This window comes from Tachysurus fulvidraco, chromosome 17, assembly GCF_022655615.1.
Source record: "Tachysurus fulvidraco isolate hzauxx_2018 chromosome 17, HZAU_PFXX_2.0, whole genome shotgun sequence".
NCBI classification, from domain to species: domain Eukaryota; kingdom Metazoa; phylum Chordata; class Actinopteri; order Siluriformes; family Bagridae; genus Tachysurus; species Tachysurus fulvidraco.
This window is the reverse complement of record NC_062534.1, coordinates 18820128-18845942: the sequence shown is the minus strand read 5'-3', so window position 1 is coordinate 18845942 and position 25815 is coordinate 18820128. Positions and strand designations below refer to the sequence as shown.

The 25815-nt window shown below is 41.1% G+C and overlaps 1 protein-coding gene across 8 annotated transcripts in view; it reads left to right on the top strand.

Moving 5' to 3' along the window:
• atp8a1 (ATPase phospholipid transporting 8A1) overlaps positions 1-25815 on the top strand; it is a 116633-nt gene that overhangs the window by 20717 nt on the left and 70101 nt on the right. For 3 of the 8 annotated variants that reach the window (XM_027135303.2, XM_027135305.2, XM_027135299.2), the window contains exons 3-14: positions 6611-6710; positions 8457-8555; positions 10946-10991; positions 11143-11183; positions 13229-13302; positions 14925-14994; positions 16193-16320; positions 16771-16882; positions 19026-19191; positions 19608-19613; positions 23096-23223; positions 24643-24720. In XM_027135303.2, the coding sequence (XP_026991104.2) occupies positions 6611-6710; positions 8457-8555; positions 10946-10991; positions 11143-11183; positions 13229-13302; positions 14925-14994; positions 16193-16320; positions 16771-16882; positions 19026-19191; positions 19608-19613; positions 23096-23223; positions 24643-24720 (1048 nt within the window). Of the gene's footprint in view, positions 1-6610; positions 6711-8456; positions 8556-10945; positions 10992-11142; positions 11184-12504; positions 12579-13228; positions 13303-14924; positions 14995-16192; positions 16321-16770; positions 16883-19025; positions 19192-19607; positions 19614-23095; positions 23224-24642; positions 24721-25815 lie in introns of those variants that run through there. The other 5 variants (XM_027135304.2, XM_027135302.2, XM_027135300.2 and 2 more) reach the window with 4 other exon arrangements.

Here is a 25815-nt window from a genome sequence, read left to right as displayed (position 1 = left end):
TACGAATGCTGTGCCTGATGCTCTCCGTACCTGTACTGCAGCATCCGCCAACTCATTGTAAACTTAAGACATGAAAAGGGAATGAGACGCAGATACACTGCAGCTATTTTCCCTCCTCTGCTTCTCTCTTCTCTGCTGTAAATAAAGCAGTACTTTCATCAAGCAGAGTTAACGTTTGCGTTCCTGCTGCGTGAGTGACTGAGGAGCTCCGTTTTCTTCTTATTAATTTTTCATTCATTTGCTTATTTATTTATATTACACCCCACATGCAGGCACACACACACCAGGGGTTTGAACTCTGAAGTTTTTTTTTCCATTTTACCTGGAAACCTTTTCCAAATCTGGCTTAACTTCTCAGATAGTTAGTGTGTGTGTGTGTTTTGTGTTTAAAGGCTGTTGTAGTAACTGGAGGTGTTCCCGTTGTATGATGTACAGTATTGATGTTCCTGTACTGTTCTGTCAGTGAGAACAGCACTAAGTTATTGTTGGCGTTTGTTTGCTCATGTACAGTATGTAGAAGAGGGTAGGCAGCTCTCTTCTCCGATTGGGTTCTGACAGGGTGGAGTTAGTCTCACGGTTGTAGCGGGTTTTATTGGCCAAGCACCACTTAAAAGAGCGTCTTACTACTTAACACTTCAACTAGCACTTCTTTCCTTATCTTTTGCATTTAAAAAAAAATACAACCTTTGACACTTTTTCATTGTAACTTTGCACAAATGTTTTAAACTCATGGTATCTTATGTATGTAACCTAGTGAACCAGCATTAATGTATTCAATGTTCGAGATTTAAGCACTTACTGTATGTACGTCGCTCTGGATAAGGACGTCTGCCAAATGCTGTAACTGTCTGACATAAAAAGCATCCAATCAATCGTGAAAATTTTTTTCCATGAAATTCACATCAATTGGAAAATCTTATGATCCTCATAAGTGCTCACTGGAACAGTTGTAAATGTAGATGGCTTCCTTCTTCCAGGGGGTAATTAGAGCGTGACACGCGTCTCCTGGAATGGAGCCTGTAGAAAAGGGCTATTCAATTGGTTTGTCATGGGGGACGTTCATGAAAAGCATCCCAAGTGAGGGGCCGGAGAGATGACACAACAACAATATAGGAGCCTGTATGTTGTATTTTGTCTCTGTAAGACACCCAAGTAAGCTTATTTTAAACATGATTGTGTTGTGTTTTGAAACTGCATTACAACATCAGTGCATTGTAAGATGCCCAAGTAGATTATTTCTACATTCAAATGGGTAAATTAGAGAGCCAAATTTAACTAATGTAACCGAGACTTCAGTGCACATAATAAGAGTATGTCTATTTAAACTACAACAGCCATCTCAATAATTGCCATTTAACATAAACATTTAAACTCCCTTGTAATAAAAGAGCAGTAAAATCAGGTATATATGTATGTTCAGTACAATACGCACACAGTGGTGCAGGTACCGGGCAGTGAGGAATGTGTGTTTACTACTTTTAATGCCGTTCATGTAAGAGTGATGATTTGCACGTGTAAGTAGAGCTAGTGTAGTAGAGTAGGGTTACCGCTTCACTGAATTTCCCGGTTTGTTTTTTTTTTATGAAAAAACTAAAGGAATACCTGATACTAACAAGTTCTCGTGTCATCGTCCTGTTAGTCAGGGCCGGAACAAATACCCTTCTGGCGCAGATACGGCTCGCGGGCCACCAACTGAATAGCCCAGCTGTAGAATCTAACTAATCAGATGATGACTGAAACTTCTGAAGATTTTCAATTTTGTTTGCTGTCTGCACCAGACGTTCAGCCAGCGTCTCATACTGAGACTAGGGTAGTGTTAGCGTGTGCGTTTGTATACAGCATTCAGACGGCAGCTTGTCAGGCTGGATCTTGTTGGAATGTTACTGCATGCTGGAGGGGCACTCGGGGGTCCCTGGCGGAGTGACCAGGCCAAATGCCACCTTCAGCGTCAGAGTGCTGACCACAGCACTTCACACTACCATGGAAGTGTGTGGAGTAACATTACAATCAGCACACACACACACACACACCAAACACACAAGTGTGCACTCACTTGGTACACGGTATGTAAAGAACCTTCATACACCCACTCTGAAGGTTCTTCCTCGACCTGTATTCTGTGTGCACTTGAGACCTGAGAAGCGAATGTGTGTAAGCACCAACAGGCCACAGCTTTCTCTCCATTAAATAATGCAGCACTTGTAACTAATCCACCCCTCTGGCCGAAAATTGACCAGCGATTAAGCTAGTTAAGTCATACCACTCTGTAACAACACTCGCACTCTATACGAGTCCTCTCATGTTTTACATGCAAGTGTGAAAACAAACTGGAACTGGTGAGGCTACACACAGGAGACCGGCACTTTTACTGAGAGACAGAATAAGATGCGGTTCTAACAAAGATGGGCTAATAATGGAAATTCTTCCACCTTTGTTTCATATTTAAGTTTCTTTAGAAAAAAATTTTGGGTCACACTGGTATGGTTAGAGAGAGGGGGTTACTGAGGAGGAAACAAACACATTATAATCCTGCTACTGTACAAAATGTTACACCGGGTGAAAAGCTTCTGAACTAACTCAGTACCATGTCTAAGAATTGACTAATAAAATTTTTGTTCAAATCACATTGAAATTGGTACTATTGTTTCTCTGGCTCTGTGGCTATTTATTTATTTTAAGTGATTACTGTTTTCACTTCAAGGCCAGTTAGAAGTTTAAAACTGTTCAGTAGATGGGAAATATTCTCCATTAATTTCATAGAAAGTGAAGATTCCCCACAACCCGGGAAGATGGAAGGTTGGCGGGGATTCTAATATGGAAATTATTCCAACTTCATATATTGACAGTCTTATTTCCTGTTTTATCTGGGCATGAAAAGATCACTCTTCTATGAGCTCCTATGTCACATGCACAAAGGTTAGAAGATCTGCTAATAGATTGTAAACAGCACTTAAAAGGACATTTTCCGTCAGGCAGGTTATCGCAACCTGTGCTTTTTCCTTTTGATCCACATTCCTTATTCACTTCCCACCTATCAAACACGGTGAAAGAAAGCTAAGTAAGTAAATAAATAAATTTTATTTGGGAACAAATGAATAAATAAAATTCATAAAAATCTGTAAAAATAAAATGATGTTGAGCTATCACAGAGGAAGAGGTACCTTCTTCTATATATACACTATTAAAGGGTTCCATGTCTTGTAAAATGGTTTTGGGTGATCCTCCGAGAAAGTATTCATATTTCAGAAACTTCATTAAGCCATGATGACAGTTTAGATGAATTTGGTAATTTCCACTCCAAATGAATTCTCCTCCTACCTATTAATGTTGCAAAAGACAGGATGTACTCTTTATTTTTAGATCTGTGAACATCGTCACTTGTGACCACAAACAAAGCCATTATTGGGTTAGGGTGAAGTCTCAATTTAAATGGCGAGTTTAAAATTGTCTCAGATTAGAATATGACCAGAACACGTGGGTTAAATCTGCTTTAGATGAATTCCAACGATCACGGGTTTCATCTATTGATTTATTTATATATATATATATATATATATATATATATATATATATATAGGTTATATCTATATTTGGATGTGGTAGAAAACCTTCATCTGAATCAGATTGATCCTATTTATTGTCAACAGGTTTAACCCAGGTGTTTTCGGATATGTCAGTTCCCAACTCGCCTATACACTTTATCTTACTCTTCTCTAATGATGTGACTGTGAATTTTTAGGTTTCAGCATCAGAGGATTTTCTGTGAACACATTCAGCTTTGTGTCTGTTCCCTCTGGTCATGAACTCTTGACCGTACACAGGCTGTTTCTCTTTAACTTCAGTAACATGAGCACAGAACTGCTTTGGGTGTGTCTGTTCTGAGTTCTGCTTTAGTCGCTCTCAAAGACACTACAGGAACAACAATATACAGTACAAGATCACACAACAGATCGGTGTTGGAGTTTTGGTCAGGTGTGGAGTAGGAAATGAGAAACACTGCATGAAAGCAGGCACTATGTGGGGTTTTGGTGGTGCCTAGAGACTCATTTTCAGCAAAGGAAAAAAGATTTGTTGTACATGAGAGACAGAAAGATGGATGAAATTGGAAAGAGAGAGCGGGAGGGACGTACCGAACGTCCCAGCACTAGCACAAAGTGCTGGATGTGGCCCTGTAGTCGTGTTAGCTCACAGCCGTAAGTGTTCTGAGTAAAGTGCCTGTTCTGAGAACAGCCAGAAAAAGGAGAAAGATCAGAGTAAGCCGAGCTCTTGCCAGAACTTTCCATCTCACGTTGTGCTGCTAATTGGCTGTTGCTTGCTTTTGTCTGATAGCGATCTCTGAAAGCTGAATCCATGGAGCCCATACAATAAGAGGGGGTACTATCACATTTCACTCAGTCCTGAATATCTCATAGTTAGGAGTGTCTGACACAAAAAGTACAGTATGTCTTAGAAAAGCAACATTTCCTTAATATTTTTAACGGCTTTTTATATCGTGTATTAAATCATGCTGATGCACATCAAGAGGTTCAAAACCATTTTTACATTACGAATGTGACCGAAACAGGACAGTTGAAGATTTAAAAAAAAGTCACCTGTAGCTTCAAATATATATATTGGTCCATTGTGGTACGAATCAAGGTTTGACGTGCATTCTGAGATGCTTTTCTGCTTACCATGCTTGTAAAGAGTGATTTTGTGTACTAAATCTCTCATTCTCTTTCTGTGGCTGAATCACCTTGAATCATGTTTTTCTAAAACACAAACCTCTAAGGACGTTATCGCTCTTAGTGGGGAAACCTTGATTGAGAGTTAGAATTGATAGTTTCTCCCTAACCGCGGCTCAATTACGCTGTTACTGTACGTGCAACAATTTTGAGCACTCAGCTTTGCTAAATAAGGGGATGTGCCATAAATGTATAACGGTACACAGGATTCATCAATTTGCTGTTTAGAAGCTGCTGCTAACCTGCTGTTGTTTTTTTCCCCTCAATCAGATCTGCTATAATTTTGTTGATATTACTGAGTGCAACTATTGCAAATCTTCCGTGGTCGGAATTAACGTTCATTTCACACAGATGTTGTCTCTTATCTTGAGGCAATAAATGGATCTTGTGCTAAATAAACCTCAGACCTGCTGTAGTGTGTAAAGGCTTATGCAACGCATTTAAACCTGCTTATGTAAAGTCTCTTAGTCAAAATGTTCTCATACCTTACATCCTACACTCTAAATAGCAAAAAGTACTAAACTATACAGTTCCTTGGAATCTCTTTCATATCCTTCAGCCTCCTATGCAGGATTTGCTTTTAATGTGAATAAACACCCACCATCTACTTTATTCTGTACTTCTTTATGCAGTTATCCAATCACACAGCAAAGCCATGCATCAAATCACACAGATACAGGTTAAAAGTTCAGTTCATGATCACATCAAACATGAGAATGGGGGAAAACGTGACTGAATCTGAACAGCTGAAGGTTGGACAAAGCTTCAGATTCCTGATCCTGTGCTGCTCTTCTAGCTCATCCACCTTAAGTTCTGATGTGTGTTCTGAAACTCTCAGAATGCTTAGTTTTGTGTGACTTTTCAGAAGTCTGAGATTTTTAAACCTGCTCATCTCCTTGTACATGACCTGCTGTACACTTATTCCTAATAAAGTGGCCATTGTGTGTAGTTAATCTTTAAAAAATTAAAGATGCAGTTTGTAATGTGCAGGAAAATGACCTGTGATAAATCCATAGCAGCTATAATTCACCTCTCGAGTGTAACTGATAAAGATGATCTTTTATGGTCAGCATTGATGTGGACACAGCAGAGCACCAATGAGGCTGATGATGGTGAATATATGAGATGATAAAGATGACTGGGTGGCAGTGAGCAGTTGTGTAAACCCCGTCTATACAGGGTTTATATACATCACCCCATAATGCACTGCACTGCCTGCCCACTCCCTAATGTGGGCATAAATCACACAAGAGCCTGATCGAGTCTGTGCCAAACTCCATCCAGCATGACCGCCCTCTCTCTCTCTCTCTCTCTTTCTCTCTCTCTCTCTCTCTCTCATTTGGTGCTGGTCCAACCCTGATCAGGCACGGACTTATTTACTCCACACACCCTGCCTGTGTTTCCTTTCCTGTCTGTTGATTCTGCATACATCTGTGTCCTGACCAGAGTTGTAGTTGTTTGTTGCGGGTAAATATGATTGTTAGTGGAGATTGGGTGGATTTTGCTCTGTAGTCTGGCAGGGCTGGGCAACATAATAAATGACATGAACTCTTTTGTAAGAGCATCCTACACATTTTCAGGATATGTAGGACAATCTCCATTGTAACTTCTTGTTTTTCTCCTTAGTATTTTAGTATTTGGAGCCTTGAAAGAAACACTCCAGAATGCTATATTACTATAATATGCAACATTACTTTCTTGCAAACCTAAAAATGCTGATGCTTGTGTTTTGGTCTCATGAAACTTTTGACTGTAGTGTATTAAATAATACAATAGTTTAGTCATAGTGCCATGGTTCAGTAGAGAAGGGGGTTTTGTTGTTGCTAACTTTGCTTGCAGTGTCTCCTTCTGTAATCTGACTCCGCTTACTCTGTTTCCTTCTCCAGCACGGCGAAGTACAACGTGCTCACTTTCCTGCCACGGTTTCTCTACTCACAATTCAGAAGAGCTGCAAACTCCTTCTTCCTGTTCATCGCCCTGCTGCAGGTAAAACCCACCTCGGCAGAATCTAGCATTACATCATTACGTTAGATAATCATCTATTTTTGCCTCACCTTGCTCCTGACAGAGGCTTTAGATCCACTCTATAAATCTGTTGTAGCTGAACTTTGGATGAACCCAGCAGACGTCCTGCTGATCACCGTTTCCTCTGATTAAATCGGACAAATTAAAGGGAAAAAACGCTCCATTAAGTGTCTTAAGTTGTTGGACTACCCTGAGCCACCAGAACAGTTCTTCTTGGTATAGTGTCTGGGACTGTGCTGTAGGGATGAACATTGTACTTTTTAAAGATATTCCCATGATGCCACTGCTGCTGATGGTGGATAGCACTGTCTGTCATGGTGCTCCAAATTCTCTCATAAGGCTTAAGTTGGGTTGAGATTTGGTGGCTTGAGGAGAGAGGGAGCGGGTGCTGGGAGAGAGGGGGGAAAGTAGATGGGGAGAGAAGAAGAAAGGAGGAGTTAGGAGTGAGGAAGAGAGGAGAGCGGAGAAATGAAGAGAGGAGAGAAGTGAGGGAAGGAAGGAGAGAGGATAAGAGGAGCAAAAAAAGATGGGGATAGAGAGGAGAGATGAAGAGATGGAGATGGGAGAGATGGAGATGGGAGAGAGGAGAGAGGAGATACGGGAGATAGGAGAGAGGAGATAGGGGAGAGATGAAGGGAGGAGCAGGGAGATAGGAAAAGGGAGAGAAAGTGAGAGGATTTTAAAGCACAGGTGGTTGGTATGTCTGTTCTCTCAGCTGTCAATGAGGCGACCTTGAACACTCAGCTGAGCCGCTATAAAGAGCACAGGGAGTACGTCATCACAGGGCAGCTAAACACATTAAGCCCAAGTTTTAAACAAAGGCTCACAGGGAACCTGCCTTTTGTCTCTTTGATCCTTTGACCATGATGTTTTTGAGCTGTGAATACAGGGCAAGATTCTCTTCTGTCTCTTTCAGGGTGCACAATGGCTGTGTACTGCAACATAATTTATCACTTGAAATTCTACAGAAAAGAATAAATTATATTATATAGACTACATTATATTAGCCATTATGGTTCTGGTGTTTAACTGAGATCTCAGATGGATCAACAGCAGTTGGATTTCATAAATACATTTAAGGGTTCCGTAGATCACAAGTTCCACATGCTGTAATGTTTTTTTTGTCTTGGTTGCAAATGATGCTAATATGTTCAGCAGTGAAAATATAGGAGTGTGTTATACAAAAAGACCTTAACATAACACACATTAAGGGTAGACAAGTCATAAATTTATTAGTAAGACAACCAGGCAAGTAGAAAGTGTCGGTGTGTGAGCGTGTGTCGGTTCCAGTTGGTGTCGTTTGGTGTCGGTTTCGGTGTGCATGTGTGACGGTGTCTGTCGGGGTTCTTATCTGCAACAGAAGACTGATGCTACGTGTGCTAAGTTGCTGACTCGTGCTCACTCATCACTCCTCCAGCCTGTCAGCTTAATGCTTAACCGCCTGCTCTCGGGTCACTATTCTCACCTTCTGTCGACAAATTACATGTGCGCGCGCGCACACACACACACACACACACACACACACACAGAATTCAAGGAGAAGCATGTTTTTCCACCTAGATGCTAGAGAGGAGCAGATGATGAAGGAAAGTCCCAGAGTCACTGGATAGGAGAAATTCACACAGGTTACAGAGACAGATGTGTGATTTTGTGAAAACTTTTCATGTCCTCTGTGAACATTAGTGCATATGCTTTTGTGTGTTTCAGCAAATACCGGATGTTTCTCCGACCGGACGTTGGACCACGCTGGTGCCATTGCTTTTCATCTTGGTGGTAGCAGCAGTGAAGGAGGTGATCGAGGATCTGGTGAGACGCTCGCTGCTTTTCATTCTGCTTCATTAATGTGTATGCATGATATCTGCTGTATGTGTGTCGGTGTGATGGTAATGGCTTCAGTGCTCTTGTTTAACCAGTTAATTCTTCCCAGTTCACTGCTGCTCATTTGTACCTTTTAGAATGTAAATTTACTCATCGGACGTTTGCAATCAGTACAAAGACATGAATTATTTTATCTGAAGTTAGTACTCAGTTGGCTTTCAGTGCAAGATGTGTGTTTTTCTCACTGTTGTAAAGTTTTACACAGAATTAAGTGTATTTCAGTAAAATACTTCTAGTTTGAGATGTGTATGAAGGCTAACTTGCTGTCTCAGAGAGCAGAAATGGGTTTGATATCATTTACGTTCAAGATTTGGGTAAAAATTAAACGTTTAAGCTTTTCTATGAACATATTGTCGCTTGTAGGCTAGATAAAAAAACAGAAATGCTTAGGAAAGCAGGCACAATGTGCAGTTTTTCATATGAGCCATTAAACATCACTGTTGAGTGTGACATGACGAAGAAATTCAATGCTGAATATGGACACAACAAAACAAAAGCAAATTCCATTTTTTAGCCATTGAGAGAAAAGCTTTTGATTGGGCTTGGTCATGCCTTAGGTCAGTTCTTCATTCAGTGTGAAATTCCAACAAATTCCAAACAGTCCACATCATCACTGTGACTCAGAATCCGGGTATCTACACTTCTGGTATGGATCCATCTGAGCAGTCCCATGATGATCGCTCCACACCAGATCCTACAGGCAGACTGAACAGCACAGCATTTTAGCCTCTTCTCATAGACAGTGTGATGAGCTTTAGGGAAAATCCCTCTCATATTCCCTTATTAATGTTTCTCAAAGACATAATTTATTAGGACATTAATATCATCTGTGCTGATGTCATGTGATTAATTTCCCATCTACTTGCTAAAATATGAAAAATATTTCAGAATGAAAGTGGATCTGGAGTGCTTGGTCATAATCTAGCCTGTCTGTGCCTCTTAAAGACAGGGCTCACAGGCCCTTGGGCGATTTTACACACACACACACACACACACACACACACACACACACACACACACACACACACACACACACACTGCTGCAATGTATCATAGTAATGTAGTGGTGAAATGGCCTGCTTAGATTCTCTTGCTCTTCCTATCTCTATCTTTCTCTCTTGCCCTTTTTTAGATAGAAAAAGAGAGATATGGAGAGAGACTAAAGCAGTTAGACAGATTACACAGAGACAGACAGACAGAGATAAAACAATCCGATACAGAGAGATGGACAGTCTTAAAGAGAGGAAGAGAGAGCTAAAGAGACTGTCAGACATAGAGAGACAGACACAGAGAGACAGACACCCTGTGTGTGTGAGAGAGAGATGTGCACATTGCAGGAGAATGGAAGGAAGGAAGGAAGGAAGGAAGAACGTTTGCAGCGGGAGAGGGAGAGAGAGTTTCTAGCTCTGCAGTAGTGTCTGGAAGAAGATGAATGGGCTGTGTGTGTATGGGGGGAATGTTGGGGGGGCTAACTTTCCTTGTGCAGTGAGTGGAGCAGCCATGTGATTCAGAATATTCATTAAACTCTGCAATAGCAGGCGGGGGGCTAGGGTTCAATACAAGCCAGAATAAGTGCGAGAGAGGGAGAGGTCGGGGGGAGATGGGTGAGGAAGAGAGTGAGGAGGAGAGAGATGGGGGAGAGAGAGGGAAAGAGATGGAGATGGAAAGAATGAGAGAAGAGGGAATGGAAAGGAATAAAAGAGTGTTGGGGAGATTGAGAAATGGAGCGTGTGAGATGAGGGGAGAGGGAGATTTGGGGGAGAGGGAAAGAGGGTTGGGAAGAGAGGGAAGATGGGGAGAGGGGGAGAGGATAAAGATGCTCCCATGGCAACCTGTGGTAATTAAAAAGCTCTCAGGGTGGAATGAGAGGGAGCAGAAATTTCTCCTCCATCCTCTCAGCTTTGCTTTCTCCCTAATTCAGAAGACTGTACATAATGTAAGCTCCATACTGGGTGTTGTAAAGAGCTGTGCTTCATCACACTTCTCCTTAGTCATCAACTGAATTTCATTCATTTCTGAAGAAAGCTAGAAAAGATCCATGGCCATTTTACAGCACTCTGAGTCAGCATTACTAAACATTGTGACTGTGTAATATCACTTAGGATGATGAAATGATTGTATTGTACAAACCGAGTGAATGGATGAATAAAGAGGAAGATCCAAGGAGAGGCAGTTTGAGGCCACCGGCTAATCTGAGAAGCACAATAATATAACCCTGTGAGCAAGGCATCTCCAAAGAGCTTCTCTCATTACTTTTTATACAACTAGTCATACTACACCTCACTGTGGGTTTTTATTTTGAAAAATCTCATTTACAGAAACGTCACAAAGCAGACAGTGTTGTAAACAAGAAGGAGACACAAGGTAAGACGGTGTATATTAATGTCTTTCTGATTACTGTGACTTAAGTAATGATGTCATAGGATAAAATAAATCAATCTCTCTCTCTCTCTCTCTCTCTCTCTCTCTCTCTCTCTCTCTCTCTCTCCCTCTCTCATTTGCATTTCATTGTCAGTGCTGAGAAATGGAGCCTGGGAGATTGTTCACTGGGAGAAGGTACCGCATCTCAAAAACTGGTGTCCATCATGAATAAACAGAGACATGTCTCGGAATTTATAGAGGAAGAAGAGAGCTGGAGAAAGAGAGAGGGCATGGAGTGTACGAGACGTGGAAGGATTTTCTTCTTTCTTTTTTTTTTGTCCCTTCTTTCTGTTTGTCCTGGGAAGGACCCTAGTGATATACCTTTACACAGGTCACAGGACCCTAGTGATATTGTGGTGTTTGGTGTGCACTCATGAAGGGAAACTTAATTAGTATGTTGAGTGTAGAAACACAAAAGAAATAATCCGCTTTACAAAGAGGGGACTGCTGCAGTTATTATTAGTTTCAGATGACACTGTCATTGTGTGCAAACGTCCTGTCAGCAATGCTAGCAGTTCAGAGGTCTAATGGTAACCTACTTTATTTGTAGTTTCTGTGCGTTCACCACGGACAGTCTTTTTTTAATACATTCCCCTACACTGAGAATAGTGCAATGCTGTTTACTTAAAGCCAATTAAATATATAGCTGTCAGTATACATTATTTTAAATCTATACAGCTCCCCTTTTTTTCCAGAGATGGGACTAATTTTTCCTGCGGTAATAATTTGTAGTTATTTATTATCAACTGAGGCTTTGTTTTCACTTTAGGGAAAACCTTAGCAGCATTTCTGGAAGAACATCCTCTCATGCCTGTTATGTTGTAGAACTATACGACATAACCAATGTCCTTTCAAATTTACATCTAATTATGTATATTAGGAATAAACTACGACCTGACCTTTATAGGAAACTAATCATTACTGTGGTGTGTATGTGAAACACTGTTATTTAACGATGGATGCCTTGGATTTAGTTCATTATCTTTGCTATAGCAATAGCTTATTCACAGGGACTTGTATGGGAAAAGATTCACATAAACTAAGCCTAATAATAAATGTTCAAAGAAAGTGTTTAACAAAAACCTGTAATCATTGATGGGGAGAAGAAGTGATGTGTATGCTTCCTGTTCTCTGTAACATAACAGAAACCAGGAAGCACACAGTAGGCATATCAAACTTGCTGTCTGTTGGATGTAGAACCTGCTAATAAGTGTGTTGTTTTTTTCCCCTCTCTCTCTTTTTTCCCAGCAGCCTTGTTAAATGAGACGATTAGACATGTTTACTCAGACATAGAAACATGTTTCTTTATCCTAAACCTCTTCAAGTAATTTTCTGTGCACGTCAACCCACCTAGCTGGCTTAAAAATCCTGAAGACACACACACACACACACACACACCATACACCTGATGCTTGAACATAAACATGTGTGTTAATAACTAGTGTGTTTCTTACAGGTAGTGGTGGGGGATATAGTTAAAGTAAATGGCAAAGATTACGTTCCTGCAGACACTATACTGCTGTCCTCCAGGTAGACATTGGTATAAGCAGAAATGTTACCTGTTCATCTATCATGTTCAAACGCCCTGCAAAAGGAAGTGAGGCGTGCTCTAATCAGTGCCTACCAGTATTGGATTAATATAACTGAATATAGGTTTAGAACCTCGTTGTGCAGCGTCTGGTTGGTGACGAGATCACGTCCTGACCACACCGCTCAAAGCCGCACTTCCTTCACAAGGTGTCCTGCCACTAAGCAACATTCTCAGGACATGTCTACGTTTGCGATTTTTCCTTTTCTTTCTCAAAATCCATCTGTCAACCTCCTCTAAATCAGGACAAGTCTTCATTCGTGCTAGCATTAAGGCAGATTTATGGTCTGTCAATGATTTATTTTGTTTAGCTCGCAAGCTGTATAACAGCTTTTCCCCAGTCCAGAGACAGCATGTTATTTATTGGGTTGGCATTTTTGAAATGGCTTTTGAGAACGAAACATGGAGCTACAGTAGACGTTGTGTTTCCTTCCTCTGTACAAATTAAAATTTGTCTGTCTTTGTCTCTCTTCCCTTTTTGTGGCTCTCTGAACTCTTTCCCTCCCTCAATCTTTTCATTACCATCACCATCACTTCCAACCTACCCCCCCTCCAACACATCCTTCCTGCTGGGGCTGCTGGGTAATTTAAGGTGGCGGTAGGGGAGGTAGTACGAGCCTCCAACGGAGACCACCTTCCAGCTGACCTCATCATTCTGTCATCCAGGTCAGGAACAGCGACGGGCTGCATGAGCGCTGCGGGGGAGTCGGGGAGTGGGGGACTGGGTTTAGCAGTGCTCTGGTGAAGGGATGCTGCTGGTTTGACTTTTGCTTCTTTTTCGGCCATGCGCTACCTGTGATTGTACACTGATCTGATATCAGCTGCTTTAGCTTCGAGTCAGGTTACAAGAATCATCACTCACTTCTATTGGGCAGAAGAAGAAAAATTCTCTGCGTTGCTTACTGGAACAATCGCTTGTCAATAAAACCTAGACCCGATATTTTATTTTGGAGAAAAGTCCGATTTGTAATTAGTGATGCATCGATACCGTTTTAATGCACAAGTACCGAATGTTTTTGTATGAGTAATTTATGAGAATGAATAAATGAGTAAAGTACCTATTAATAATGAGTCAGTGACGTCAGAAATCATATTATTTAGCTCTCTTTCCATGAAAAGCGATCGTGTGGAAGTTTTAACACAAGTTTGCAAGTGTGGGAATTGTTCCACTTTAGAAAACTGAAAATGTGTGTGTTTATTTTGTTATACAAGGTTGCTTGTATTGCAGGATATTATAGACCAAATCTGCTTTAGCTTGTCTGAATATTTTCGTCCGTTCACGATCACGTGGTATTAAACGAGCACGATATCCGACTGGTATCATTATGGATGTTGTATGTACACGCAAACACGCAAACTAATACACACATTTGTGATGTGTGCAGTGCGCTTTAGTGAAACGCCTTGAGAAAAATCTTTGAATGGCTGGAAATAGCGCATGCGCGAATTGAGTGTATGGCTGCATGCTGTCGCGGTGCTAAATGCACAGTGTTCTGTCTAACGCACACCGCCTGTGATCTGTGGATGAATTGAATAGAAAAAACAGGAACACATCACAGGAGATCTACTATTCAGACACAGTCGATGCATTTTACAGTATTAAGAGTGTAGCCGAAAGATATAACTGGATAATATATAAAAGCAATATGCATGAGCTGGGTGTTTAACGACATTTGAATATTATATATACATTAAGATTTTGTTTTCTTTTGTCTTATGAAGGAGAAACGAATTTTGAGTATAGTGTCTTCCTTGTTTAGGCTTTTACATTCACTGTTAGCCTTCCATCTGTGTGCTGGGTCACTATGCTGCATTCTCCTTTGTTGCATGATTGTGTAACTAATCTAGAGAACAGCTCAATACAAGACTTGAAGAATACCGAACAAAGACGTCAGCATGCGGCATTGTGTGACGTCATTGTGAACACATAGAGGTGAATTGACTTTAGACGTGTTGTAGCTGCAGGAATGTTTGGTTTGGGGAGATCAAGAACAACAAGAGCTTTATACTGTACCCTACACAGCTGACCTCTTCGGTTATAGTCTTGTATTTAGCTGCTTCGCCAGTTCACATCGTTACTTAAATAATCATAGCAGTGTCCAGATATTCACTGTGTAACATCTGTGTGACTTTAGTTATTGCTTAATATATGACTTCTGCTTGTCCACCTTAAAACTGTTTACATTTTTGCAGTGTTTATAGACTGATTAGAAACAGTTAGAAACAGGTTGGTTATAATGATGATAATTGAAGTTTCCTTTTTAATCGTACTTTTTACTGCATTTTAGTGAACCTCAAGGAATGTGTTATATCGAAACCTCAAACCTGGATGGAGAAACAAATCTTAAAATCAGACAAGTGAGTGTTGTTGCTTTTAAAATTAGACAAGTGTCTTGTTCTTTGTGTTTATTGGTTCTAGAGAAAATGAATGAAACATTTCTGCTGTCAAAATGATATAAGGCTTTCTTTTAAATATAATGAGCAATTGAACTTATTATGCAAGCGGTCTATGTATAGAATCATGCTATGATTCTTTGCTATAACTCATCTGTTTATCTTGGAATAAGCACATGCATTTTAATTATAGTGAATCATGTAATGATAAAAACACATTAACCAGGCCACAGCCACTTATATTAGGGTGGGCTGGTACAAATAATAGGTGGGCAATCAGTGGTGGTGGCCCCAACACCTACTTCAGTTCTCCCCATAACCAATATTTATAAAATTCCACAGAGCGCTTAACTCATTCACTCACTCACACACACACACACACACACACACACACACACACACAAACTTAACTGCACTAAGAATGCTCTTGACATGAGTGGTTTTTTTTTTCAAGCTGTGTTTTATACAGTATACAGTTGATGATTTTGGGTCAGTAATCACAAATGAAATAAATTAAGTAAACTTTCGGGAGAAAAAAGTCAATATGGAGATAGAGCCTGTGTCGACCTGACAGTATCAGTTGAAGCAGGATGGTGAGTGAACCATCCAATCGTAACCTGTCCAGTAATATCTGTAGAAAGATTGTAAGCAGATTGTCCTGATCTGACTGGAGAGGAGCTTAATGTGGCCACCTTCTGCTCGAACACGTTCGCCTCAACTTTCTCTCGCACAATAGAAGTTTTATTTTCATACTCTTCACATGATGCGTTTTCTGAGATGCTTTTCTGCACAGCACTGCTGTAAAGAGTGGTTGTTTGAGCCTTCCTGTAAAAATTAAGCAGTCTGGAAATTCTTCTCTGACTTTGTCTTTTTTTTTCCTGGATATTATTTTTTCTTTGTTTTTTGCACCAAAAACAGTCTATCAGCCCTTCTGGCACCCACAGCTCTTGAACATTTTAGCTGTATAGTTTTCTAAATTCTACTGATGCCACTGGATTGGATAATTGCATGAATAAGCAGTGATCAGTCATTTAGAATAAATTAGACTGTGCGTGTGTGTAGGATTGAATACCAGCTATTGTACATAACTGTAGAAACCTCTATATGAATTGATCTGTAGAAGAGCTTATTGTGCTATTGTATCATGTTGAATCGTCCTTAGGGCCTTCAGGTCACTTCTGAGATAAAGGACATTGACAGCCTGATGCGTTTTTCTGGACGTATGGAGTGCGAGAGCCCCAACAGGCACCTGTACGAGTTTGTAGGAAACATCCGTCTTGATGGACACAGGTGAGATACATTAGTGATGGAAGAGTATGTGAAATACCGATGGTCAGATTTATTAGAGACGTAGTCCTCTGCATGTGAAGTTATTTTTAGACATTGTGTTCTAGATGACTGAAGATGATCTCTGCAAATAAACTGTTTATTATATAAAAGCTTTGTTTCATTTTGTTTTTGTTTAATTGATCTCTTACTGTTCAAGCTGTAATTTGAACTAAGCGTTCCTTGGAACCGCAGTGGTACCACAGCTTGCTTTATTTATGCAGACATTGTAAGACAACATATTTCAGTATATGTTGCATTACTGTGCGCTAAACTTGTTTTTTGTTCCTAGTAGTGTTAAATCACCTGGACAATTCTGAACCAGATCTCGATTCTATAGTGTCAGTCCTAGTGACTTCCTGTAACGCTGAAATGTTTTGTTAAGTCGGCGTGACGATGTGTTTCTTAATCCAGCACAGTGCCACTGGGTCCGGATCAGATCCTCCTGAGAGGAGCACAGCTCAGAAACACACAGTGGGTGCACGGCATTGTGGTCTACACAGGACACGACACCAAGCTCATGCAGGTGAGCTTTTTCTTCTTGTCTCTCATCTTGAAAGATGGTTTATTTAAGCCCTTTCTCCACAGAGGATTTCCTAAAGGAGCATTTAAGCACCTGAAGAGTTTGCTGAAATGGTGCAGCATTACTCTGTTGCAGAGGCAGTCGAGGCTGATGACTGCAGATGCTGCTGCTGTACGATGGAGTTAAACGCCCTGCTGCGTCAGTCCGTGTGCTTGCAGTGTGCACGCTTTATTAATCCTCACGCTCTGCACAGCGGTAGACTCGGACGACGACTTGCCAGAAAATGCTTTTGAAAACTGAACATAATGACAGCAGTTCACATATTAACACTCTATATTAATTATATACACATTTCTCTTTTATATTAGAAGACAGCGCTAACACTTTCAAAAACATTTCTCAGAACGACAGACATAATTTAATAGAATTATAATTTGAATAGAAATGTGCACTCACGGGCAACTTTCTTAGGAAACCCGGTGTGTACCTGCTCATGCATGCAGTTATTTAATCAACAAGTTAACATTTGCATCAATCATCAGTTCCCCTGAGAAGGAAAACAAGGAAGATGAGGTCTTAAATATGGTTTTCCACAAAACATGGTATCATTGCTTACACTAAACTTCATTTACAAGTGAATACTGTATTGAGTTGTATAGAGTGAGTGGGATCCATTCATGTAGTATTAAGATAAATCAATCACATTGTAAAAAACACCTGAGGATGTTGAACAGCTAACACATTTCTGGTAGAATAGTGCTACAGCAATCATGTGTCCGTTGCAAAACACCGGCGTCGTGTGTTCGCTTCTCAGCTTCTCACTGCTGTGGACGTAGATGATACTGCTGTGGTTGGGGATGCCCAGAGACCGTCACGTCATCTTTGTACCACAGCTGCATCAGTCAGCTTTATGCTCGGATCTTCATTATCAATCTCTTGAAGACTTCGGCAGGAAGGAATTAGTGTTGGGTCTGTGGTGAACTCGGAAATTGCGCTGCCCCGTTAGTTCCTCTAGAGCTCTTGGCTACACGATTCCACTCAACTACAAACTGTTATAGAGAAGACATTATTTATATATACATTATTATAGTACTGTCCAGTGTCACCCTAAACGAGGATGGTTTCACTCAAGGTTTCTTCCTCATGTCATCTCGGAGTTTTTCCTCACCACAGTCGCCTCCAGCTTGCTCATTAGGGATAGATATTAGAGATATACAGTCACTTCATATTAATCTTTACAGAAGTATAGAAACAATAAAAATGTTCAAGCTACTTTCAGACCATATCAATTATTAAACACACTATACAAATGAAACTGAATTGAAAATTGAATTAAGTTGAAAATAGACACTTAAATCATGAGAACTGCATGAAACCAAATTCTGTTAATGGTACTTCAGACATTAATTCAGTCACATGCATCCGATGCATTCATTTTAATTAGAGGAAACCAGGCTGACTGACATGCTTGTCGAAACGAGACTGCTGATCTCTTGTGTTTTTTATGCTTAACAATCTCTAGAAATAATTTACACAGAACGGTGTGCCAAATAATGGTAACAGCCTGTTGATTCCAGAGGCAAATTGGAGAAACAGCCAGACGGGTGTAAGAAAATAAATCCATGTAATACATCTGTAATTTCTTACGCATGTCTGAACTGGAAGGAAGTCTAGAGTAAAAAAAAAAGCTTTTATTGTCATTTCAACCATATAGAGCTGACGAAGTACACAGTGAAATGAAATGTTTCCCCAGGACCATGGTTCTACATAAAACAACACACTGACTAATTACTCTGTACAAACGTGCAGAGCAGAAATGCATCCTGGATGCTGAATCTTAATGCATACACTGTAGGTTTCACGCCTAACGGCCGTGAACAGGAATCCGATGCTATAGTGGACACAGACACACCAAACCAGGTGACAGGAACAACATCTGCTGCTCTTTTCTCTGCACGATTTGATGCACCGTGCTTCTGCCTCATGATTGGATAATTTCAAAAATGAATTACTAAAGAGCAGGTGTACATGTGTTCCGGAAAAAGTGGTCCCTCAGTGTATTTTTTATTTTTAGAACATTTTCTATTGAATCTAATTAATTCATGTCATGATTTGCGGTTACTAATCACACCAAAACTCCTTTCAGAACTCCACTCGACCTCCTCTGAAGCTGTCCAACGTGGAGCGCATCACCAACTTTCAGATCCTGGTGCTGTTTGGCTGTTTGTTGGCCATCTCTTTGGTTTGCTCCATTGGACAAACCATCTGGAAGTACCAGTACGGCAACGAAGCCTGGTACATGGACCTCAACTGTAAGCGTCCCGCTCATCATCCTCTTCATGCTGTACCGCCCTCCTGTCTGTCTGCTCACACATCTGTTGATTGTCGTTGTTTTTGTTTATTTGTTTTAATTTACCTGCATTAGTGTCAGCCTTTCTTTGAGTTTGCTTTTTTTATAAACAAATATGCATTGCTACGCAAGTGAATATTTGTCGTTTAAAACAAAACAAAAAAAACAAAACGGGAAATTGTTTGTATTTCCCTGTAAGTTAAAAGTGTTGACATGCATACACATGTGTTTGGGATGTGGAAATGGTTGAGTATCACAACGCTGCTGAATATTTTTTATTTATTTATGTTTTTCATTTTTCTTTGTTTTCTTTCTAACATTCTGTTGTTTTTTTTTGTTTGTTTTTTTTCTGTGTTGTTGTCATTTTTTCTTTAACAGCTCCAGGTAACAACCATTTAAAAGCCCTGGCCATGCGTGAATCAGCCCTCCTTACTAATCCCTAGCTGAGGCTCAGACTTTGCTGAGCAAACCCAGGCCGTTATGCGCTTGCCCTACTTTGTGAGGGTGATTGCAGAGGACGGCACACACCAGGGATCCAGTGATAGGTTTATCCCCTCCAGATATGTGACTCTATAGACTTTCCTAGTGCCTGATCTCAGCCATGTTTCCCTTTCCACCTTCATTCCGGTGACACGTTAAGCTCTTTGCAAGTACCTGGCCTAAAGCACCTCTTCACTTTCTTTTAATAATAAACGAGCCACAAGATTTCGCTCCCTCCTCCTTCTTTCATTCGGGTACAGCGTATGTGAGGCGGCCTGAAAAAACGCTCGGAGGCAGATTTTGACAGTTTTCTTCTTCGTAGTTCTGAAGTTTTTCTTTTGTACAAATCTCAACCAGAAGTCAAGTTGAGATTGCATTTATAGAAGCAATTTAAAGTCAGACACCACGTCTACCTCCACATTTATAAGTTATGGAGAAAAACATCATTACAACATAAGACATTTGAAGTCTTTATGAAGCATATTTAAAAATAATCAGATTGCAAACATTTCCATGTTGTTTTAGTAAAATGTATTTGCTTAATGTAGACATGTCAACGGATATTATTGTCAAACTTTTTTTAGAATTCATCTTTAGCTGCTTCCAGCTTTAGCTAGCCGCCTCCCATCGCATGCTCGGTCTTCCATTAATATAGAGACCTTTTAGTCATGATGCAGGATTCCCTGCTAAGTAGAGATGCCTGAGGGACAAGCGATGACCTTTTCTAAATGCCTCACCCTCTTTTACCCCTCGCTGCTGCTGCTGCTTCTTTTTTTTTCCTGTGTGTCTCACTGTCTTTTGTTTCACTGCTGCTGACAGACCTGAGAGAAACACCCTCAGGACACGTGTATTAACGCAGTCATGCTCAGATTAGGATGTCGAACACGATTCAAATTCAAGCGATGGAGAGAATCTATGCAGTCTGCACTCTATGACCAAGGCTCTTGCAAATTGATTAACACGTCACCACAAGCCATCACACTTTGTTTCTCTTAGCCTGTATAAGAAAGGTTGTTTGTGTCCAGTTCGATCCTGGCTTGTTTTATGACCTCTGCCGTTCCCTGCAGTCGGAGTGCGCTTCTTGAGCACAGAGTTGCCTTTCAGTTTTGCTGCATTGCTTTATGACGTCTGCTCAACAGGCTGAATTATAACACCGTCATCATAGACCATAAAGCTATTGTTTAAGGGAACAGTGAGGTCATAATTTAGGCCACCATCTTGAGTGATTGTATTTTTCTGAAGGAGTGAGACTCAGTCGAATGCTGGATTTTGTCTTAATTTTTTTTTTTGTAAACCAAAAAAAAAGAGAGAGAGAGAGCGAACGATGACATTGATGCATTCGATTGAGCCGTTTACTTAATTTCACTAGTTGTCTTATGAAAACAAGGAGACATGATGATTTAGGTTTGCATTGTGAACTTGCTGTAGGAAACAAAAGAAAAAGAAGCTGTCTTATTTGTCACATACATTACAGCAGAGTGAAATTCTGTGGCAGCTTGGCAGTGCTGGGGCTTATACCCCAATCAACAACCCAGATTCTTAACTGCTTGAGCCACCACTGACCCTTCTGCACAGGAACTGGAGTAGAGTGGGAGTGACGGAGTAGTGGAGTAGATTTGGAGGAGTAGTGGAGGAGATTTGGAGGAGATTTGGAGGAGTGTAGAGGCGGAGGAGTGTAGAGTTGGAGTAGAGTGCTCATTCTCTATATACTTCCAGATTCTTCATAACCTGTAAGTGCAGGTGTAGTGAATGTGTAGATTCCCCTCGTACCTCATACAACAGCAGTGTAGCTATCATCCTGTATAAATTATTCATTTGACATTTGCCCCCTGTGATTTTTCTGCCATCAGCCTCACGTGTGTTTGTCCTGGGTCATGCTCTGTCATGAGACCTGCAATACTTTATTCACAACAGCCTGGAAGACTCACAACCTTTGCTTCTTATGCATTCACACCACCTGTAGTGACCCCCTTTATGCCCCTCCTCACCTCTTCGGTGAAGCACAGAGTGTAAAAATAACATGGTCTTTTTTTGTCTTCTGAATTGCTGCCCTCACAGTGCACTCTTTTAATGTCTCACTGCAACCGCCGGTGCACTGCTGGTTACAGCTGGAACGACCCTACTGCAGATGGCTATCCCACATCACAGGGGATCGTCAATCGCAGCCTTTAATCCAATAATCGGAACCTCTTTGTTGTAGCATTGACGCATTGCTGTTCTCTGCATGTTCGTACTCGGAGCATGTCGTGTGGTGGAATAGTATGGAGCGGAGACTGAGTACAGGATGGTGTGATGTGAAAGTTCTGTCATCCAGTGCCTACACAAATGTGGTTTAATAAAATTGTCACATATAGTTCATCTTCTGTTTTAGTTGATCATCTAATGTGTAGAAGTGACGCAAATGATGTATTTAGATATAATTTAACATTCGTTCTGTAGAATTGATGCCTATTAAATCAGTTTAGTTTGATCCTTAATTCGTATGTCTCCAGTCTACATAAACAATCAGAAATGATACTGCGCTCGCTCTCTCTCTCTCTCTTTTTTTTTTTAAAACTCCTCCCCCTCCCCCTCCCCCTCCTAGTCCAGGGTATGCTTTGGGCCGAGTCCCTCTCCTTTGCATCAAATCATCCGAACTGGTCATGTTGCCCTCGACCCTTTATCAGTCATCTCTCTCTCGCTGTGTTCAGACTCTGCCTCCGTAACAGTAGTCTCCATCATTGGCCACCTTTTGCTTATTGTCGTTCTAAATGTTTTTTTTTTCTTGTGCCCTTGGGTAAGGACTTTCCTCTCTCCTGTCTGCTCTGCTAGAGCAGGATTGGGTTTTATACAGGACAGGTAATGCTTATTAAACTCACGGTTAGTTCACGCGTGAGCCGTGACGCACCATGTGTCACTTTAGCTTCGTTTTGTCTCCATTTTGTTCACAGTGGGATTTGAGATGGGAGAAGTCTCGGTCCTGTCACCCTAGTGCTTTGTGTGGAACTCATTGCTTGGAGTCGTGCTCGTTCCTAAGACGGCTGCTTTGACGGCACCCAACTTTGTTCGGAAGCTCAGCTAACTGGGTGCTAGTTGAATGGGGATGTAAATCTTCTGGTTGGAGGCTGGTGGGAGAGGTGTGGAGGGGAGGTAGGGGGTAATTCTCAGCTAATGGCACAACGTTTGGACAACGTTCCGTGGTACACGTGTAACGTTGTGGAAACGATGCCCATTAGATGGGAGTGAGCTTCTGGCATTGTTGTTTTTCTTTTCTTTTCTTTTTTTTCTTTTCCCTTCTACGCACACGTCCTGTATATTTGAACTGACTCTGTCTCTTTGTACTGCCCCTTTTTCTTTTCTTTCTGTACTTTTTCCTTTCCTTGTTCTCTTACTCTCCGGACTGTCAGACGGCGGTGCAGCGAACTTTGGTCTCAACTTCCTCACCTTCATCATCCTCTTCAACAACTTGATTCCCATTAGTCTGCTCGTGACGTTGGAGGTGATCAAATTTATCCAGGCCTACTTCATCAACTGGGTGAGCATGAGACACTGAGTGGGTTTTATTTAAATAATCATTCGCATTGATGCTTTGATACCACGACTTTGTTTAAAAGGCATGCTAGAACTACTCGTGTGAGCTTTTCCGCTGACTATAAGACACTGGGCTCACTCTCAGTGCAATCACTCATGTGTCCGGAGCTCAGCAACACTATAGAGGGCTCTGTAAAGTCAGGTCTGTACAGGACTGTAATTAGAGAACTGGAGTGTGAATCTGCATCTTAAATCCTCGGTGGACTTAGTGACCTGGTAACATTTTCCTTTTTTTTCTTTTCTTCCTTTTTACACGTCTCCAAGGACTAAGAAGCATAACATTACTATGAGGGTGCTGACTAGAATTATGTAGCAGTAACTAAGCACATTTTTCACAAGTATTCAGTCAGCATAATAATACCAGTTACACCACAGTGCTGTGGATTCTCAAATCTGATTGGTTAACAGCTCTGACAGCACTGTTGGTTCTATTTGATGTATGCGTACAGTATATGATGTGTTCATTCATTATTGCTTTCTAATATCTAACAAAAACATATTCACAGTGACTCGAACCCTAAAATCCTGAATTAGATTTTCACACTCTAACGCTCAAGTCAGATCTGCCAGAATTTTGGATTCAAGCGACCTTCCAAGAGCAATGCCATAGGAGGACTGGGACATCCTGTGAGCTTTGAAACATCTGGACTACGGCCAGTGGAAGACTGCAGTGCAGCATCAGGCACACAGCGCTACTCCAGGACAGAGTGCAGTGTTTTCAGTCAAGAGCTACAGCACCAGTGCTTCTTGTTAAATCTAACGCTTCGGATCCACACATCTCCCAGTCTCCAGGGAAATTTCTAAAAACAAAGCCTCAGAGTGAAACTAAAAGTGGATCGTGATCAAAATAGCCCGCTTACACTTGACTAAATTGGATTAGGGCAGTGCCACACAGAGCCACGTCTGTGTTTTGTTTTTTAAACCTTCCCAGAACGCTTAAAGTCTCTCAGCTGACGCACTTCACGTGCCCTTAGTGCTGTCCGTCTCCTCTGTGGAATTCAGCGCTGGTGTCCTGGAGTGTGTTATACTACTCAGTACTGAGAAATGAAGTGTGGATTGTTGTAGCAGAAGGGGAAGAGCCACCAGAGGGCATTATGTCAATCACAAATTAGAAGAATAGAATTTTAGACCTGACAATGTGTGTTTTTTCTGACATGAGCAGGTTGGTTCTGTAGAGTTCTGTGATGTAAGCTAGTCACTTTAGTTTCAGTGGTGCTGTTACTGTTTCTGTCACTGCTCCACTACAGTAATCATGATAAATACTCAGATACATAGCACATACTTTTGTTATATAATGTACAGTGGGTGGGGTGTGTGTGTGTGTGTTGGGGACCTCCTCATTGTGTGACATGATTTATTTCAGGACACTGATATGCTGTATGAAGTTACTAACACACCAGCTATGGCTCGAACATCCAACCTGAATGAAGAGCTGGGACAGGTAACACACGAGTACTCACTAACAAACAATATACACACAAACGTACACACACACACAGAAAAATGCACACACGCTCTTAAGCACAAACAAAAATGTACACGTACACTCTTACATACAAATAAACATGTACACACACAACCGTACACACACAGAAAAATACACAGACAAACAGAAATGTACACACACACACACACACACTTCACAAAAAACAGAAAAAAAATACACTCATACACGCAAACAGAAAAATGCACACACACACTCGTACACACAAACAGAATTATTTATACACAAACAGAAATACGCACACTTGTAAACACAAGCAAAAATATTTACACACACACAAATGTGTATACACAAACAGAAATGTACACACACACTCGTTCACAAAAAAAAACAGAAAAATACACACACTCTTTTGCACAAACAGAAAAATACACACTCATGCTCATGCACACACAAACACATGTCATGTGTTTCCTGAAAAACTTAAACTAAGCACTTTTGTACATCTCTCTGGATGAGGGCGTCTGCCAAATGTCGTAAATGTGCTCATACACACACACACTCGTGCTCATACACACACACACTCGTGCTCATACACACACACACTCGTGCTCATACACACACACACTCGTGCTCATACACACACACACTCGTGCTCATACACACACACACACACTCGTGCTCATACACACACACACACACTCGTGCTCATACACACACACACACACTCGTGCTCATACACACACACACACACTCGTGCTCATACACACACACACACTCGTGCTCATACACACACACACACACACGTGCTCATACACACACACACACACACTCGTGCTCATACACACACACACTCGTGCGCATACACACACTCACTCGTGCTCATACACACACACACTCGTGCTCATACACACACACACTCGTGCTCATACACACACACACTCGTGCTCATACACACACACACTCGTGCTCATACACACACACACACACTCGTGCTCATACACACACACACACACTCGTGCTCATACACACACACACACACTCGTGCTCATACACACACACACACTCGTGCTCATACACACACACACACAC